The sequence below is a fragment of the Bicyclus anynana genome, chromosome 12 (genome assembly GCF_947172395.1).
Source record: "Bicyclus anynana chromosome 12, ilBicAnyn1.1, whole genome shotgun sequence".
Lineage (NCBI taxonomy): Eukaryota > Metazoa > Arthropoda > Insecta > Lepidoptera > Nymphalidae > Bicyclus > Bicyclus anynana.
The window spans coordinates 10,763,521-10,781,899 of record NC_069094.1 but is presented as its reverse complement, the minus strand read 5'-3'; the positions used below and the strand labels follow the sequence as shown (position 1 = coordinate 10,781,899).

Below are 18,379 nucleotides of genomic sequence, written 5' to 3'. Positions count from 1 at the left end.
CCCGACTGATCAGTTTCGAGATGAACATTCATTACGAACCTCATCTCAGTAAGTAGGTATAACAATTATGAATGAATAATTAATTATATATTACGGTACCCACAAGTATCTGCCTATGTACAATCTTAACATTTGAAGTAAGTATATATTCTTTGTAGATAGTTATATTTTGCTAAGCCGTGAGCCGTAATAGCCCAGTGGTTATGACCTCTGCCTCCGATTCTAGAGGTGTGGGTTCAAATCCGGTCCGGGGCATGCACCTCCAACTTATCAGTTGTGTTGTGTGTCTCTTAAACGGTGAAAGAACACATCGTGAGGAAACCTGCACACCAGAGAATTTTCTTAATTCTCTGCGTGTGTGAAGTCTGCCAATCCGCATTGGGCGTGATGGACTATTGGCCTAACCCCTCTCATTTTGAGAGGAAACTCGAGCTCAGCAGTGAGCCGAATATATGTTGATAAAGAAGATAAAAAGAAGATATTTTGCATTTGAAGGCCGAGCTTCATTTTTATACTGACAAGCTTTGAACCCCTAAATGGTTGAAAAAGGTTAAAATTTGTGTCATTGTAAGCTGGCTTCTAAAAAAGCTGAAAAAAGAAGAAGGTTCTCAATTCATCGAAATGTTTTTTTTGTGAATGTTCATCGATTACTCGAAGATGCCTGAACCGATTTGGAAGATTCTTTGTTTTTATTTCATATAGCTCCACTAGCGGACGCCCGCGACTTCGTCCGCGTTGAATTTGGTTTTTCACAAATCCCTCGGGAACCATGGATTTTCCGGGATAAACAGTAGCCTACGTATTAATCCATGCTATAATATATCTCAATACCAAATTTCAGCTAATTCGGTTCAATAGTCGAGGCGTGAAAGAGTAACAAACATTCATATAATCAAAATCCCAAGTTTTCGTAAATCTCGGGAAACCATGGATTTTTGCGGAATAAAAAGTAGCCTATGTGCTAATCCAGAGTAAAACCTATTTCCATTCCAAATTTCAGCCAAATCGCTTCAGTAGTAGCGGCTATATAGAGTAACAAACATCCATACAATCTTTCGCGTTCATAATATTATTAGGATAATCAATCAATCAATCATCATGTACAAAGGACATGTCCTAATTTTGTATGGAGCCTGGGTCTTTATTCCGAGTGTCAAGTAATTAGAACAAATTATTTTTATTTTAAAAGAAACATAAAATACAGGGCTCACAACCCAAAATAACACAATTTTTGGAACCCGCATTTTTTTTAATTAATTATATAAAATATATTTTTTTTCAATATTTAAGAACACTAAGAATTTTTATCATGGCAATTAACACCCTGACAGATTGTCAGTGATCTTCGCTTAGTCGCGTTCGTTTATGGTGTTTTTAAAGCAATAGTATTGTTTTGGTTCAAACTTCTCTGTCTACGCTATAAATGTTTCTCTATACCTAGTGTCTGCAATTTGACAATATTACATGACATTGACAGCATAAACCGGATATGAATTCAATATCCACATTCAATTTAGGCTGTTTTGCTTTTGAACACTTTTACCTTAGATCTTAGCTTAGACCATTAATAAATGGTCTAAGGATCTTAGATACAAAGATATATATAGATACAAAGATAAAAATATATAATAGCCTTAGGCTTAGATACATTTTAAATAGGTGTCAAATACTTTTACAGTATCGTCTATGTTTAATTTGTAGACAAGGGAGCGAAACAAAAAAATATTTATCTAATTAACCAGTGTTTCAAAAATTCTGAAAATTATTTTCTAAACAGCAATTTGTATCTTTTATCCGTAAAAAATACTATCGATATTGGATAGAAGCAGGCGTTACTTTGCGGAAGTTATTCATGATTATATAATGATTTATTTATTTTGCTATCATCCGCGAAAAGTCGACGAACCCATGCGACAACGTCACCCAGGTCCGACAAAATACTCTCTACGTACCTTTCACCCCGAAACCGGAGCATCCTCAGGAGATATTGACTCTACAACGTGCAATTGCACGTTGTCGCATGGGTTCGTCGACTTTTCTCGGATGATAGCAAAATAAATAAATCATTATATAAAATACTATCGACCTGCTTATAAATTATAAATAATAAAGACCCATTTTGTGACATGTCCTTTGATGATGGAATCCTGTATTGTAGGACCTCCGACCGTGGCTTTGGTTGAGCATTTTACCCAAGTACAACAACCCGCGGTCTCTGGCCACGCGCTTACTTGTACACCAGCCTTCGGCCGGAGGTTGGTGATATGGCCTCCTTCCGTGGCTTTAACTAGGCACTATATCCAAACTCAAAACGCACAGCTTCTGGCCTCGCACTCAATTATTCACCAGCCTTCGGCCAGGGGTTTGTGATAGGGCCTCCAACCGTGGCTACGGCTGGGCATTCTGCCCAAGCACATAAAACGCGTGGCCTCTGACCTATAAGTAAATAGAAGTGGCGAAGAGGTTGAAATTGTATATCGATTTTCACGACGGACGCGGACGAAGTCGCGGGCATCTGCTAGTTCTTTAAAATAAATGGGCAAAATTATAATAATCTGCCTTTTTAAACTTTACCTACTGCTTTCTACTTCTACTGTTTTTTTTTTGGTGAGTTAGTGTTTTTTAGCTTTTTGAGGTTGGTAACAGTGCTTTCAGTATAAGTAGTGTACTCTGTGGCCCGGCCCGGACGATCAGCCATCTTTTAGCCGCTCCTACTACTCTATGGCCGCTCCGTCCGGCGTCCGCCATTTTAAAAACAGCGTGGTTTAGGTATTATTGTGTTGTAATCAAAATAATAGAAAAACAATAGTTTATTGTTACTTTAGAGTGTAATATATAGTTTATGTTGTGATTAATTATTAAAGAAGAATGCAGACAGGCAGTGGAACTAAAAATCCACCATGGGCCCGATCAAATGTGAACACAAACATGACCGGCATGAATCCCCAAATAATGGATCCAAACGCCGCTATGATGACTCAACAAGGCATGATGCCATTCCAACAATCACAGGCGGTGTTTAATCCAAGCATGATGCAAGCGCAAAGTGGTATGGCAATGCCAATGTCAGGGCAGATGCAGATGAACCAAATGGCTCAAAACCAAATGTATCCAGGAAATGTGGTAGCGTATCCCACACCACGAGCTTTAAACCCAAACATGTACCAAAACAGCGGCGCTAATCAAAATCAACAAACTAACGAGCAGCGTGTTTTCACCGGCACCGTCACAAAGACTCACAATGACTTTGGTTTTGTAGATCACGATGTTTTCTTCCAAACCTCTGTGTGCGCTAAAGGGTCTATCCCCAAAGTTAACGATAGAGTGCTAGTGGAAGCAACCTACAATCCTAACATGCCGTTCAAATGGAACGCGACGCGCGTGCAGGTGCTACCGAAGGCCGGACCGAACCAGAAAGTCAACACTCCCAAAACAAACGCGTATAACGCAGTGCCGCCGCCGTCTAACAAAAAAACAATTCTATCACGTCGAGACGATCGCAGAGATGATCGAGTCTCACGACGAGATGACAGATCCAATACAATGTCAAACAGGGTAAATATTAATTGTATACATTTTTATTTAGCTTATCCTAGACTTCTCTAAGTTAATGACTATTCCCCCTTCTAAGAAAGAAAGACCTGTGATAGCCCAGTGGATATGACCTCTGATTCCGGGGGGTGTGGGTTCGAATCCGGACCGGGGCATGCACCCCCAACTTTTCAGTTGTGTGCATTTTAAGAAATTAAATATCACGTGTCTCAATCGGTGAAGGAAAACATCGTGAGGAAACCTGCATACCAGAGAGTTATCTTAATTCGCTGTGTGTGTGAAGTCTGCCAATCCGCATTGGGCCAGTGTGGTGGACTATTGGCCTAACCCTTCTCATTCTGAGAGGAGACTCGAGCTCAGCAGTGAGCCGAATATGGGTTGATGACGACGAAGAAAGAAAGAAAAAGACTATTCCCCCTTGATAAGGGAGACTTGCCGAGGGGAGTAGTAGAAACTGGTGTTCCACCTCCGGAAGGTGGCTGGCATGTATGAGATGCAAAAAGCCAAAAATAAGGCAGGTTGCTGCTTAAAAGAGGCCTATGTCCAGCAGTCGATGCATAACGGCTGATAATGATGAATAGTGCAAATGTTGATAAAGAAAAACAGTATTTTTGGTGGTACATTAATAATATTGAAAGCTAAGAATTTACACCTTCATAAATAGAGTCTTCTAATAATAATTACTCATTTAGATATTTTTACTCGGTTTTCATAAATGCATATTGTGGATGCCAAATTAAAAGTCTAAGAGTAAATGAAATTGTAATTAATATTGTTTTATACATTGCAATACAAATAATATTGTATTGCAATGCCCTAACCACACTATATATAAACATTCATACATAGGCATTACTTCTCCCGTTCTAGAAGAGATCCCGTACCAGAAGCCGCTCCAGGTCTCGGGACAGGCGTGACAGTCGCAACCGTAGGGACTCTCCACCACGCAAACGTACTTTTGTACATCAGCCGTCGCCTGCCAAATATGTTGTACGAATGCCAAGAATTCCCCTAGATGTGTGAGTAGTTTCATTAATTTAAGAACAAGTTAATTGTAATTATTATTAGGTGTGAAATGACTAGTGTTTATACTCTCATTTTTAATTTGTTTGTTGGTAAACAGTATTCATCAAGAAAGGCTGTAGTATAAGTAGCCTCATTACCCCTCATATTTGGAAGATCTGGCCCTCTAATGGGCCTTAAAATAAATATTGATGAATTGGCCTATTTTGTGTATAATTTCCAATCTGACAGTAAAATTCTCTTTCAGTCAAAAAATTGATGTGCCTACACTATCTCAGAGATACACCAATCTGTATATACCTTCGGACTTCTTCAACGCATATGTGAAGTGGGGCGAAACATTCCCCCCACAGGCACCGTTTTCTCTGAATAATCCTTGTGCATATCACATCATGAGCCGAGATGTTCCTGATCCTAGTCCCAATGATGCGGTATTAGAACCTCCGGATGCAGACTACAGATTTTCAGCCAAGGTTAGGATAAATATGCTATATTTTCTGTCTTAAGATGTAATTTTAATTGAATTAAATCGAGAATTGTAGAAAAGCTTGGAGGAAGATCAGACAAACTCTGAATAAAGGCTTTTATTATTATTATAAGATATAATTAAAAAAAACCTGCACACCCATTTTGGATAAGAATCTAGTATTTTTTATTTTAGATGTTAACAACATTATAAGAAACCTTGAAATATGTTTTAGTAGTATTAATTTGCTCACCTGCTTCTTTACACAACAACAAACAAAGTTTATACTAAACAATCAATTAAAAGTTTCTTTCATCTTTTTATTTTTTATTAATGGGTATAGTATTAAAAGTAAGGCAAGTATTAAAATTTTAAGCATATTTTATGAGTTATAATCCAAATATCTTGAATGAAATATTATCAATTGAATGTATGTATTTTATTTATATTATTTCTTGCAGGTTATGTTGATCAGTATGCCAACATTAGAGAGTCTCTATCAAAAGTGTGGTCTAACAAAAGTTGATGAAAAGGACAAGCGTAGCAACAAAAACCCTTTGCATCCTACTAGGTTGATCAAATTCCTTGTCGGGCAAAAGGGTAAGGGGGGTGAAAACTTTGCTATAGGTGGGCCTTGGAGTCCTTCCCTAGATGGCGAAAATCCAGACACAGACCCTGGTGTTTTGGTCAAAACTGCTATAAGGACTTGCAAAGCCCTTACGGGTGTCGATTTGTCCAGCTGCGCACAATGGTAAGTTGTCTATGCACTACTTTTCCCATCTAACTGGTGTTATTTTAAATCCAGAAGTCCATATTGTTTGTACCCTTATCCTAACTGGACCTAGAGTTTCCTCTTACATTGTCAACTATTGTGTTGTAAATTCAAAAGGAATAGGGATGATGACAGTTTTTTTAATTGTACATAAATTAAGAGTATGCTAATAGTAGTACAGCAATTTTGTAAAAGTAACAGGGTATTTGCGATCATTACTTTCGGAGCTACAGGGATTTAAAGGGTCAGATTTGCAGTGCTGCTATGGATCCCTGAAAAATATATCCCCCATACCAAATGGCAAGAACTAATGTCATAGGGACTTAATCATCTTTAGATCTAATATCTTTGTTATTTGTACATTTATGTTTATAGTTCATGTATTAAAAAATGTCACATTCAATGTAAGGAAGCTAAAACTGTATGAACTTTCAACTAATTACGATAAAAGATTTTTAATAGATTTTGAAATTTTATAATATTATTTATTTTTCAAATATCCGGACAATCTTTGCTTTTTATGTATAAATTAGTTAACATTGACTTTATTTACCCGAAGTATCATAAAAATCAATATATTCAAACCCAGTCATCATCCCCATTTGATCAGTAACAATGAATCTGTGAAGAGGAGATTCGAGGTTGTAGTGGCACTATCATGGTACAGTACACATTCATTTGAGAGTACCAGCGGTCGTACATCGGGAGCAGAGATTGTGCCATAGCGACCCGCTCTCGTACGGGATGTGTACTGCGGCGGACGGGCAGCCCGTGCTGGGCTGCAGTGTGAGTATGTGAACTACAACTTGGTTACCCGCGCAGGTACCGAATGGTGGAGTTTTACTACTGGCGCGAGGGCGGCGGCGGCAAATCCCGACTAGAGTGTGTGGTGTTGTTCCTGCCAGACGTGTGGTCGGCACAGCCGTCGCGCGTCGACTGGACCACTGTCACCGACCACTATAAGGCGGCCTGTGACGCTGCTTTGAAAAAACTAGACGGCGACCAAGAGAAGAGCTCCGGCGACGAGGCGCCGAGCGGCGAGCCCGATGCGGCCTCCGTCGACGACGGCGCTAAGGACAAATCGCAAATTGTTTGTTCCCAGTTTTGTTTGGTATTGTTTCCGGCTGCGCGCTATACCCCGATGACATCGCCCGAGCTGCTGCCGCATAATGCCGATGCTGATCTGGCCGATGTTCACACTATGAACGATACGCATTCCTTTTATACTTTTTTTTTTTATAGTAGATACATAGTCTCTAAAGCAGAATTCAATTTCGATAAAGTTTTATCACTTTTTTTTATAATACACGATTTTATCTCAGTTAATGCCTTGAGCTAATAGTATTTTGTTTGTTTGACTGAGACCTAATTAAGAGTGATTTTTTTTAGGAGGCATCAGAACCAAATAAGGATGACAGTACCATTACAATAGATGAAAATGATGATGATGACGAGGACAAGCCGGAACCAACTCATTATTCACAAATTGAACTGAGAACTATTAAAGTTGAGCAATTGAGACAAGAACTTCGTGCACGAAACGTAAGCTGCAAAGGTAAGAGATTTTCAGTATTACAGATAAATAGCCCAGTATGCATTAAATAAAGCCGATTAAATCATAAAGTTTTAGTATTCAAAGACTGTTCTTTCGTTATTGGCTTGGCACCACCTTCAAAGTGATCATGAGTAGCACATGATTTTGTTTTTCGCTTTTTAGTTTATTTTTGTGATTTGAAGTTGCTAAATTTTTTTGTTAAAATGATTTTATTACAATTGATTACTATCAAGTTAATTTTCCGTCAGTATATTCATCTTTATGAGAGGCTAACTGGGTTACCAGGTAAAAAAAAATCTGATCAATTTGTAAGACATTGTAGCTGTAACATAGCGGTTAGTAACAACTTTTCCTCCTAACTTGTATCAATAATGAAGTTATTAAAAATTGTTACTAATCAGCTGTTTTTACTGTTCCTTAATTATACAACTTACCTTACTTGCTTAATTCTACATAAGTTTGTAAAATGGTGGTAAACAAAAAAAATAAATCTTGGCTGAGTTTGTTGTGGGCTCTTTTCGGACCAAGGCGCATTTGGAACCCTCGTAACTTTAATTTTAAGTTTTCGACTATTATTACCACCATTAGAATAAATTAAATTATGACATAACTTGACATTTAAAAAGTGCTTGCAAACTAAGCCTAATTGAAATAAATGAATTTTGAATTTGAATTTTGACTTAATTTAACAGACTCAATGTCCTACAAATTGCGTGTCCTACAAATTTAACAGCCTCAATGTCCTACAACGTTATCTCGTTCCGACACTCCAAACAATTTTGGCGTTTGGTGGCACGTCTTTGCTGGTATATGCAACCTGTATGTATTAATTTAATTCTTAGGAATACGGAGTCAACTGGTATCACGCTTATCAAAGCTACTGAAGACAGAAGAAGAAAAGGAGCAGAAGGGTGAAGAAGTCATGGAGGTAGAAGATGAGGACCAGGACGAGAAGAGAATATCAACTGCAGACAAGAAAGAAGAAAAAGATACAGGTAAATTATATTTGTGTATATTAATGTTTACCTATTGAAAGCTGTTGATTTTTTAATTATTTCCCATTGTTAATACATTCAGAAATTACCTATCTAAGACTGTCAATGCTAATAAATAGACTAGACCTATGTTGAAGGTAGAGTTAGAAAACTGCTTTCAAAGTTAATCTTAATTAAAATTAAAAAAAAAATCTGATTAAAATTAATTTATTTTTTATTTTAGCTGATGAGTCTGCAATAATTGCTGACAAAAAAGATGTTGACGAGTCAACAGATAAAGATAAAATGAAGGATAGCAACAAAAAGGACAATGACAATAAGGACAAAGTTGAAGAAAAGAAAGAGAAACCAAAAACGGAAAAGGAAATTGAGGAAGAAAAGAAAAAGGTTTGAATTTTGGTTTGAGTATAATGTGTTGGTGTTATGAAAAATGCAAATTTCTAGCAAGTGCAGAATTTCATACAAATTTATTCAGCAGTTTTTGTATTACTAGTAACAAACATACAAATTTCAGTAAAAACGTAAGTTATTCACGCTTCCTTTATTCACGTTTTCACTATTCGCGGATTAAAAAGTTGCGTCCAAATTCCTATTTTCGCAGCTAAATATTTCGTTATTCGCGGATCTTTAACTTGCAAATACCTATTGCCGAAATTGGATGTTTAAGAATGCCACTGCTTAAAATCACTCTGAATAGAAGCTTTTAAAAAATTTCAAAATTCTTCAAACCATTGTCTAAGACTGAAGATAATAGTTAATCAATAACTTCAGTTTAAGAGGTAACCCCGTATCGAACGAAGTTCGCTATAGCTATCATGGCTATCGCTGTCGATATCGATATCGCATCCCATCCCATCCCGTCCCATATCATATTTAAATATTTAAATTAAGTTTTAAAAGAAATCCTTAACTTTTATTAATATATTTTGGACCCTTATTCCATGTACTACATCAGAGTTTCCCAAACTGTTTTGTGTCGTAGACACTTTTGCCATGTTTTTCCTTGTTGGGTAGACCCCCTACTTATTTGATATTGATTTTCTGTATGCACAACTTACACAATTTTATAAACACATATAATATTTAATTACTTCATAGTTACTTTTAAAATAATGTATCTGTTTTGATATTATAAGATAATATGTTGTAAAAATAGGTACTGTCAGTGTATGTGTTATGATCCACTATTGTGGAAACCATTTTCATTTAATGGACCCCCAAATTTTTTTTCGCTGACATAGACCCCTTGCGGTTTGTCATAGACCCCTAGGGGTCGATGTAGACCACTATGGGAATCACTGTACTACACGAAACTAATATCTATAATATAAAAATGAATCGCAAAATGCGTTGGTAAGCGAATAACTCAACAACGCTTGGACCAATTTGGCCAATTATTTTTTTAAAATATTCGTTAAAGATCTAGAATGGTTTCAACGGCGAGAAAAATTTAAAAAGACTAAAAAAAAATTATACCCCCATACAAAAAATTCGTAATAATTTGAATTTTAATATGTATAGGGTAGTGGTAGGGTAGGAGTAAGGTAGGGGTAGGGTAGGGTAGGGTAGGAGTAAGGTAGAAGTAGGGGTAGGGTGGGGATAGGGCAGAGGTAGGGTAGGGGTAGGATAAGGGTAGGGTAGGTAAAGGTATGGAAAAAGTGCACAAAAGTCAAAGCGAAGCTTGACCGGGTCCGCTAGTTGTTTATAAATTTGATATGCAACTACCCTATTGCAGTTGGAAAAGGAGAAGCTAACATTGAAATCGCGCTACGCAATGCCAACGACGCCGCACATAATCGTGCACCCGTCCGCGACAGCCAAGGCGGGCAAATTCAGCTGCAACGTCGCCACCGTCTCACTGTTGCTGGACTATCGCATCACTGACAACAAGGAGCACAGCTTTGAGGTGAGTTCTATGAGATTCATAGCATTCCAATATTATCACAAAGCTAGTTTTGCCATGTTCATTTATAATATATAATATATACAGGGTGATTCGGTCTTAAGTGCGGATATTTTTTTTCGTGGTTCTGTATCATTAATAGAATATAAATGTACAAACACGGCCTCCGTGGCGCAGAGGTATGCGCGGTGCTCCGTGGCGCAGGTGCAGGGTCCATCGCGTGGTAAAGGACCCGGCACCTGCACGGTGAATCCATAACTTTGTTATTTTTGAGTTAAAAAAAAAAGAAAAAATAAGTGATCATTAAATTTTGTTTATGTACAAAATATAAAAATATCCGTACTAAAAAAAATCTTCATGTATATATAGGGTGATCGGGAGTATTTCCCATAACGCTACGGTTATATTCTTTACCGAAAAGCAATTAAAAATGTTCAAGGAACATGTATTCTAAAATTAATATTTTCAGGGTTAATAATATTTCTTTTGTGGCGTGTGTTACATAGATAGTCGGATTATTTGAATTACTTTATGTGAATAAAAAGTTTTTATTCAACAAATATAACCATATACATTTTGTACAACATATATATTTTGGTATATAACAAATATACCAAAAAAAAAAAGAAAATTACCAAAATTTGTTTACCAAATGTTTATTTGTAAACATTACTTTGATTTCATTGATCATGTCATGCTAAACGGTTATTTTGTTTAAAGCTGTTCGTATTCGCGGAGCTATTTAACGAAATGCTGATGCGCGACTTTGGGTTCTACATCTACAAAACGCTGTACACATTGCCTGAGAAACCAGAGAAAGTTGATGAGTCCAAGGAAAAGGATAAAAGTGTTGACAAGAATGACAAAAAGGAAGATAAGGCGAAAGTAGATGATAAAAAGGAGGAGAAAAAGGATGACAAGGAGAAAAAGGACGATAAGGAGAAAAAGGATGACAAGGACAAAAAGGATGACAAGGACAAAAAGGAAGATAAGGAGAAAAAGGATGACAAAGACAAAAAGGATGACAAAGACAAAAAAGAAGATAGCAAAGACAGGAAAGACGATAAACGCAGGCGTGATAGACGGGTAATTTGTTAATTTTACATTTAAGAATTCAAACCATTGTGATAATGGTGCTTAGTTCCAGGAACAAAATATCTATTCATGACCATACAGCAATAGTGCTCTAGTTGAAATGCCACTGTCATGTAATGACGTCCATTGTAGCACGAGTCATTAGTGCAAACAACGTGGTGCAATGGCTAATTATGTGCAGTGGCATACAATACTTTTTTTGAGTAGATTACGAAATGGGAGTAGAAAAAATTATGAACCATATAGTGAACCTCGGGGGTATTTTTCTGTACAGCCATCTTCCAGACTTTCATGTGTCTGAGGAAAAATATGCTCCTGTAAATTTTTGGATATGATTACCTCTTCTTCCTACCTCTTCATCTTTGAGATGGAGTAATTGTGCTAGGAAAATCTCAAATGATTCATGATAAGTCCTAGGAACGAAGTGTAATATGCTTTCTGGGTCAAAGAGAAGCAATACCACCAACTTCCAAAATACAGTAAGTGATAAAAGAGAAAAAGAAGTTAAAAAAACAATGTTTAATTTTATTGTCAGTCAGTCCAAATTTAAAGTTTTATATTCAGTTAATAGTCGATAGTCAATTAGGAGCATAGCTTTGTTGTTTTTTTCTGTTCTGGTTCTTTGCTTTGTCTATCGGAGATCAGTCTCTTGACCATAATCCATGACTGCTTAGTATGTTGTTTCCTTAGAAGCATAAGTAGAATAAAAAATAATTTTATTGGTTCAGGCGTCTTCGAGTAATCGGTAAACATACATAAAAAAAAGATTCCGACGAATTGATAACTTCCTCCTTTATTGAAGTCCGTTAAAAATAGGCCTTCATAAAGTGTGGTATATCTGGCTGCTCAGGCTTTTATTAATAAAAATAATTAAACCACACGCGTGTGTAAGACAAAACACACATAACTAAGTATGTCATGCAAACAGGACTCGCACAGCGACGACGAACGCAGCCAATCGCCGCGACGCCGCAGCCGAGGGGTGGAACTCCCCCCCGACCCGTACCTGCTGCTGTCCCTGGTGTACTTCGACACGGCGCGCGGCGGCAGCATCGCGCGCAAGGACCTGCAGAACCTGTTCACCAGCCTCGGCCTGCAGCTGTCGCGCTCGCAAGTGCGCAGCATACTCGAGAAAGTGTGCATACGCGATGTCTTCAGCTACAAGTGGGTTTTTTTTAAAAAAAAAAAAAAAAGAATATATTGCCATATCTTTGAAATACTCGAGAAAGTGTGCATACGCGATGTCTTCAGTTACAAGTGGGAGTTTTTTTTTTAAATATTTGCCATATCTTTGAAATATGACCAATATTCCCATTCCCCTCCAACTAGTCGGGAAAGACTGTATTAGGAGTGGGTACGACAATAGACCAACAGGCGGGGATCGAACCACCACGGTGTTTGAGTCAGACCGCTCTTACCGTTGAGCTATTGAGGCTCAGTTTTGAGCACTTTGCTTGACTTGGGGAGTAAGTTGGCGAATGCGTTACGAAATGTGTAATTGGGCGAGGCTTTCAAGATCCGTGCTGACATTTACAGGCACAGTGAGTCTCAGAGGAGATGCCCTTAGAAAGTCGTTCAGCCCACATATTCTGCTTCTGCCTTTGGGCACCATGAGGCGATGCATCTGGGCTCGCCCAAAACTCCGGGTGACGCCGCTGAGGTCCCATTAAGGAGCCTACGGCACTTGCATGAAGATAATCTTTTTAACATAAAAAGTGAACCGACTTCAAGGACATATTACAGTTATTTTGATTTTAACACAAAATTACTAAATCGATTTTCATGAAAATGAAATGGGACCAATCTGAAAGTTATACTCTTTCAAACAAAAAATAATTTTAAAATTGTAATGCATATGTAACAACCATTAAAAAAAACATGCATTGAATTGAGAACCTCCTCCTTTTTTTAAAGTCGGTTGATAAAGGCATAATGAAGCGTGTTTGTTATTTCAAACTACCAGTTTACTGCACTGTTACTGTTTAGGCACTGTTAGAGAACTTTGAAACAATCCCTTTTTGTACACTAACCTTTTGCAAAAGTTTTAGCTGCTGTGTTAGTGTCATTGTCTGTTCTTGCTCTTAATAAACCTTTTCTTACGCTACCCATCCTTAGGGATGGATGGACTTATCTTTATAGGCAAAAGAAAGATGTGATTTGTCAAAAAGCTTGTTCTAAGATGAGGTCCAAGTCTTTTGAGAGGTTTAAAGCATTGTTCTGTCTAGCTTTCAAGCTCAATTCTGGCAGAGCTTCAGCACCTGCCCAAACTCCTGATGACTGCAATCTAACCTGCATAATCTTATCATGAGCTTCAGCGAAGCATACTCTAGTGTACATTCAGTAAAAAAAATACATACAAAAAGTAATAACTGTGTTTTGTTCATAGGACTCTTATTCAAGCGGTCAAAGATTTGTCAGCGGGCTCCCAAGAATACATGCAAGATTTACCACTCGACGGCACCATTGTGACCAGTGAAATGCCTCCACAAGTAAGCACTACTACTGTTTTATTAATAACTGCAATATTTCAGATTTGTATTTTACGGGGTCATTGGGAATTTTTCCCATAACTTTAAGGTGTTGACATAACAATTAAAAAAAAAAACTTTTTATGTTTTCATACTAAGTAATTCAAATAATTACGACTATCTATGTAACACACGCCTTTATCTATCCTTGGATTTTAAAATACGTAATCGTAGTGGTAAGACTGTCGATATCGACGAGATATTGCAACTGGCGCTCCGCACTACACTAGTAAGCTACTTCTTGATATTTATGAATAAACTAGCTGACGCAGCGCGGTATCACCCGAGTGGTTGTCATTCCCATAGAAATACCTATAGAATTCCTCGATAAATAAGCTATCTAATAATGAAAGAATTTTTAAATCGGACCAGTAGTTCCTGAGATTAGCGCGTTCAATTAAACAAACAAACAAACAAACTCTTCGGCTTTATAATATTAGTATAAATAAGTTTGGCTAGGTCATAATAATTTTGTACTCCAAAAATTTTCATTTTAGAACACATGTTCTGTAAAAATTTTAATCAATTTTCCTTAAAGAGCTATGGGAAACACTCCTGAGCACCCTGTATATGTTTTTGGTATATGTATTAGGAAAACATGATCATAAATTAATGCTTACAGTTATTTTTAAATTACAATCATTGAGATGCTTTTTCACTTACCATTAGGTGGGTTGACTGCTTGTCCATGAATAATCACACTAATATTATAAAGGCGAGAGTTTGTGTGTAAGTATGTTTGTTCCTCTTTAACGCTGCGGCTACTGAAGCGATTTGGCTGAAATTTGGAATGGAAATAGATTTTACTCTGGATTAACACATACTTTTCATCCCGGAAAAATGCATGGTTCTCGCGGGATTTGTGAAAAACTGAAATCCACGCGGACGAAGTCACGGGCGTCCGCTAGTTTACCATAAAACACATCCATAGATCCATAGAATCTCTTTCCTTTTTGGAAGTCAGTTATTAAAAAAAAAAATGATTTGCAGATTGCCGAACTGGAGGCAACCATAGCGGCTGGTAACAGAGAACTGCTGCCCATATTCAACAGAGGCAGCGATGACGGCGAAAGTACTGCGGAAACTAAAGATGTTAGCAACAGTGGTAAGTGTAACTATTTTTCTTAGAACAAGTTATTTTGACAAACAAACAGTTTTACACAAAAATAAATAAGAAAACACATTCAAAATTTTGTCACATTTATTTGCCTTTAGAATAAGTTATTTTGACAAACCAACAGTTAACTTTTCTTAACGTCTAATTAAATTATTAACTAATATTTTTGTCAAAAACTCCGTTGAAACAATTAAAATATAGAAAATCATGGCCTCTTATTGTCAAATAAATATTTAATTTAAAAATAATATAATCACGTCTCAAAAAAATATGATGAATTTTTTTCAATGTAATAATCAATTTTAAGACCATTTAAAAATTGTATCAATTAGTCTATGAACGTCTATGCCACAGGTATAGTTATGTACAAGTCGCGGCTCGTGGACGTGGGCGCGCTAGTGCTGGGCGCGGCGCGCTGGGCGGGCGAGCGCGCGCGGCTCGAGACGGCGCTGCGCGACACGAGCGCCGCGCTCAAGGCGGCGCGCGCGGCCGCGGCGCGCACGCAGAATGCGGAGCGCGGCGCGCAGTCGCAGCTGAGCGATGTGTCGTCGGCGCTCGCTGCTGCGCGGGCGAAGATCGCGTCGCTCACGGTACGCTGTTTTTCTTCATGATCAGATCAGTATAACAGCCGATGGACGTTTTTTTTTTTATTCTTTACAAGCTTGACTGCAATCTCACCTGATGGTGTAATCTAAGATGGAAGCGGGCTAACTTGTTAGCAGCAGGATGAAAATCCACACCCCTTTCGGTTTCTACACGACATCGTACCGGAACGCTAAATCGCTTGGCGGTACGTCTTTGTAGGTAGGGTGGTAACTAGCCTTTCTTCCGTTCTATCCGTTCTTCTGCGGATCTGCTCATTTCTGATTCGATCACACAGAGAAACTCCAAGCATAGCTTGCTCCATCACTCGCTGAGTGATTAAGCCTTTTTGTGAGAGCAACAGTTAGCGACCAAATCTCAGATCTGTTGGTCATCACTGGCAACACGCACTGATTGAAAACTTTCGTCTTCAAGCACTGAGGAATTTTGGTCGAAAATATAATAATTTAGGACCAAAATTAGTGCAAATAAACTAATTTCTTTTTTTTAATTGCAGGCCAGTTCTAAAATATTCCATTCCGCACTCAAGAGCATCCAATCGAAAGTGGAAGCTGTGGTTAACATCAAATATGAGGACGACGATGTTGTTGAAGTCGTCAATGGACCTATGAAGTAAGTTCTGTCTATGTGTTATTACTACAGCCTTACTCGATGTGTACTGTTTAACATCAAAAATGTTTATTTTTTTTTCATTTTCAATGTGTTGTTTCTAAAGTTTCATAATAACTTCACTAAAATTTACAGTCCACAATATTACTTTTTTACTATATAAAACAAAATTTCTAAATATAATAATATTTTTTCTATTCCAGACCTGAAGATAAGAAAGATGTGAAAGACATAAAGCTGTCGGTAACAGATAAAACAGAAGGCGGTGACGAAAATGTTACAGAGATTAATGATGATAGTGTTAAAGACCAGAAAACTGAAAAAATTGAGGAAAATTTAACAGACTTGGTTCAAACTAAAGAAGACATTATGACAACAGAGAACATGGATCTTGACGATAAGGAATGAAAATATATGTGATTTTGGAAACTTACCTACTTTAAAAATAAAATAATTACATATTGAAATTTGTGTCATCTGCCCAAATAGCAATATTTTTCTTGTAAAAGTAAAAATAAAGTATAGTTTAAATGAGTATGAAAGAAAAATCAACATCGTAAAGAAACTTGCATACCTGAGGATTTTCTTAATTTTCTACATAATATGTGAAGTATGCCAAGCCATATTGGCCTAGTCCCTCTCATTCTGAGAGGAGACTCGTGCTCAGCAGTGAGCCGAATATGGGCTGATAATGATGAATGATATCTGTAACTTCGAGTCTGCTCTAAACACAAGACTTAACTGCATATACAAAAACGTGTGTTGCAACTTATAGGGAACTAGAAATTTGGATAGAAATCTTTATAAAATACTTTTGAAAATAATAATTTGTATATTATGGTAATAACATGCTCATGTTAATGAATGTGGACGTCAAAAAAAATGTTTAACTATTAAATCTACATAAAAAGTATGTTAGAATTTGGAATAAGTTTACGGTGATATTCTTTATTATAAGTGAGCGTGAGAATGTAAACTTGAAAATGTGTGATTCAATTATTTGTGTGATGTGGTGCGCGCGCTGAAACTTAACGCGTTCGCTGCAGCACTGATTTTTCTGTACGAGGTTTTTTGACCTCGTACTAAAACAATCAGTGGTGTGATACGAGGTCCATCGACCTCGTACCTCTTGAAGACGTGATAGGTACCTACGAGGTCAATTGACCTCGTCCCGCAGTGAACGTGTTAAATAGATAAGTTGGTCGTGTGTGCGCGCTCTTATTGGTAAAAGCAATAGTAATAAACATGTGAAAATTGTCAAGTGTTTTATTTTGCTTCTACAGGGTGCTCGGGAGTATTTTCCACAACTCTAGGAATTATTAATAATTGTAATTGTACTTGTATTCTAAATTACTTTGTATAAAAACATTCAATTTTTTTTTAGTTAAAAAAAATAGTTACGCAGTTCGGAGATGTATAAGTGGACTTATGGGTAATACTACCGAGCACCCAGTATATAAAGATATTGTTCTTATTCGAAAAGTTACATTTAACCAATTTCTGTTAGTAATAATTTTCACTAATATTTTATAGAGTTCTCTATACTATTTATACTAATATTTGATGGCATTGGGATCTGAAACTACTGTCTTTATAAATGTGGGATCATTTGTGGACATAAATCGTCAGCTTTATTTAATGCACTTACGTATCGGTCGCGAGAGCGAGCTATGCTTGATCAAATCAGAAATTGGGATATCCGCAGAAAAATCAAAATCACTGACAGCAAAGCTGAAGTGGCAATGGGTGGGGCGTTTAGTTCGAAGAGCCGATGGGCGTGTGTTCCAAGGTGCCGAAATGGCGACCATGCACCAGCAAACGCAGTGTTTGTCGACCCCCCACTAGGTGGACCGAAGACATCAAGCGGGTTGCATGGATGCTGGCGGCTCGAGAATGTGGTGTTTGGAAGTTCATGCAGTGGATGTCCATCAGCTGATAATGATGATGAATGACGATGCAGTTATTGATTACTTGTCTTCATCTTCATTGTTGATTCAAACTATTTTTAATGGCCTTTACTCTACTCCAAGTCTAGGCCACCTTATCTGAGATGAAATTCGGAGATAATACCCACCACGCTTCTACAATAACAATCTAGGTTGAACTCGTGAATCTATGGTATGGTAAGGTTGTTCCGAGGGGGTGTACCACCAATACTATA

At 37.5% G+C, this 18,379-nt stretch overlaps 1 protein-coding gene across 1 annotated transcript; it reads left to right on the top strand.

The window, feature by feature from the left end:
* Nucleotides 1-2,723: 2,723 nt before the first annotated feature.
* Nucleotides 2,724-17,475, top strand: LOC112056837 (cell division cycle and apoptosis regulator protein 1). The gene is made up of 16 exons (XM_052884629.1): nucleotides 2,724-3,555; nucleotides 4,423-4,571; nucleotides 4,823-5,048; nucleotides 5,503-5,792; nucleotides 6,636-6,903; nucleotides 7,203-7,368; nucleotides 8,211-8,363; nucleotides 8,587-8,750; nucleotides 10,099-10,269; nucleotides 10,987-11,352; nucleotides 12,290-12,525; nucleotides 13,748-13,850; nucleotides 14,880-14,994; nucleotides 15,361-15,596; nucleotides 16,106-16,221; nucleotides 16,422-17,475. The coding sequence occupies exons 1-16, from the start codon at nucleotides 2,869-2,871 to the stop codon at nucleotides 16,624-16,626; spliced, it is 3,651 nt and encodes a 1,216-aa protein (XP_052740589.1). The 5' UTR covers nucleotides 2,724-2,868; the 3' UTR covers nucleotides 16,627-17,475.
* The last annotated feature ends 904 nt before the right edge of the window (nucleotides 17,476-18,379 follow it).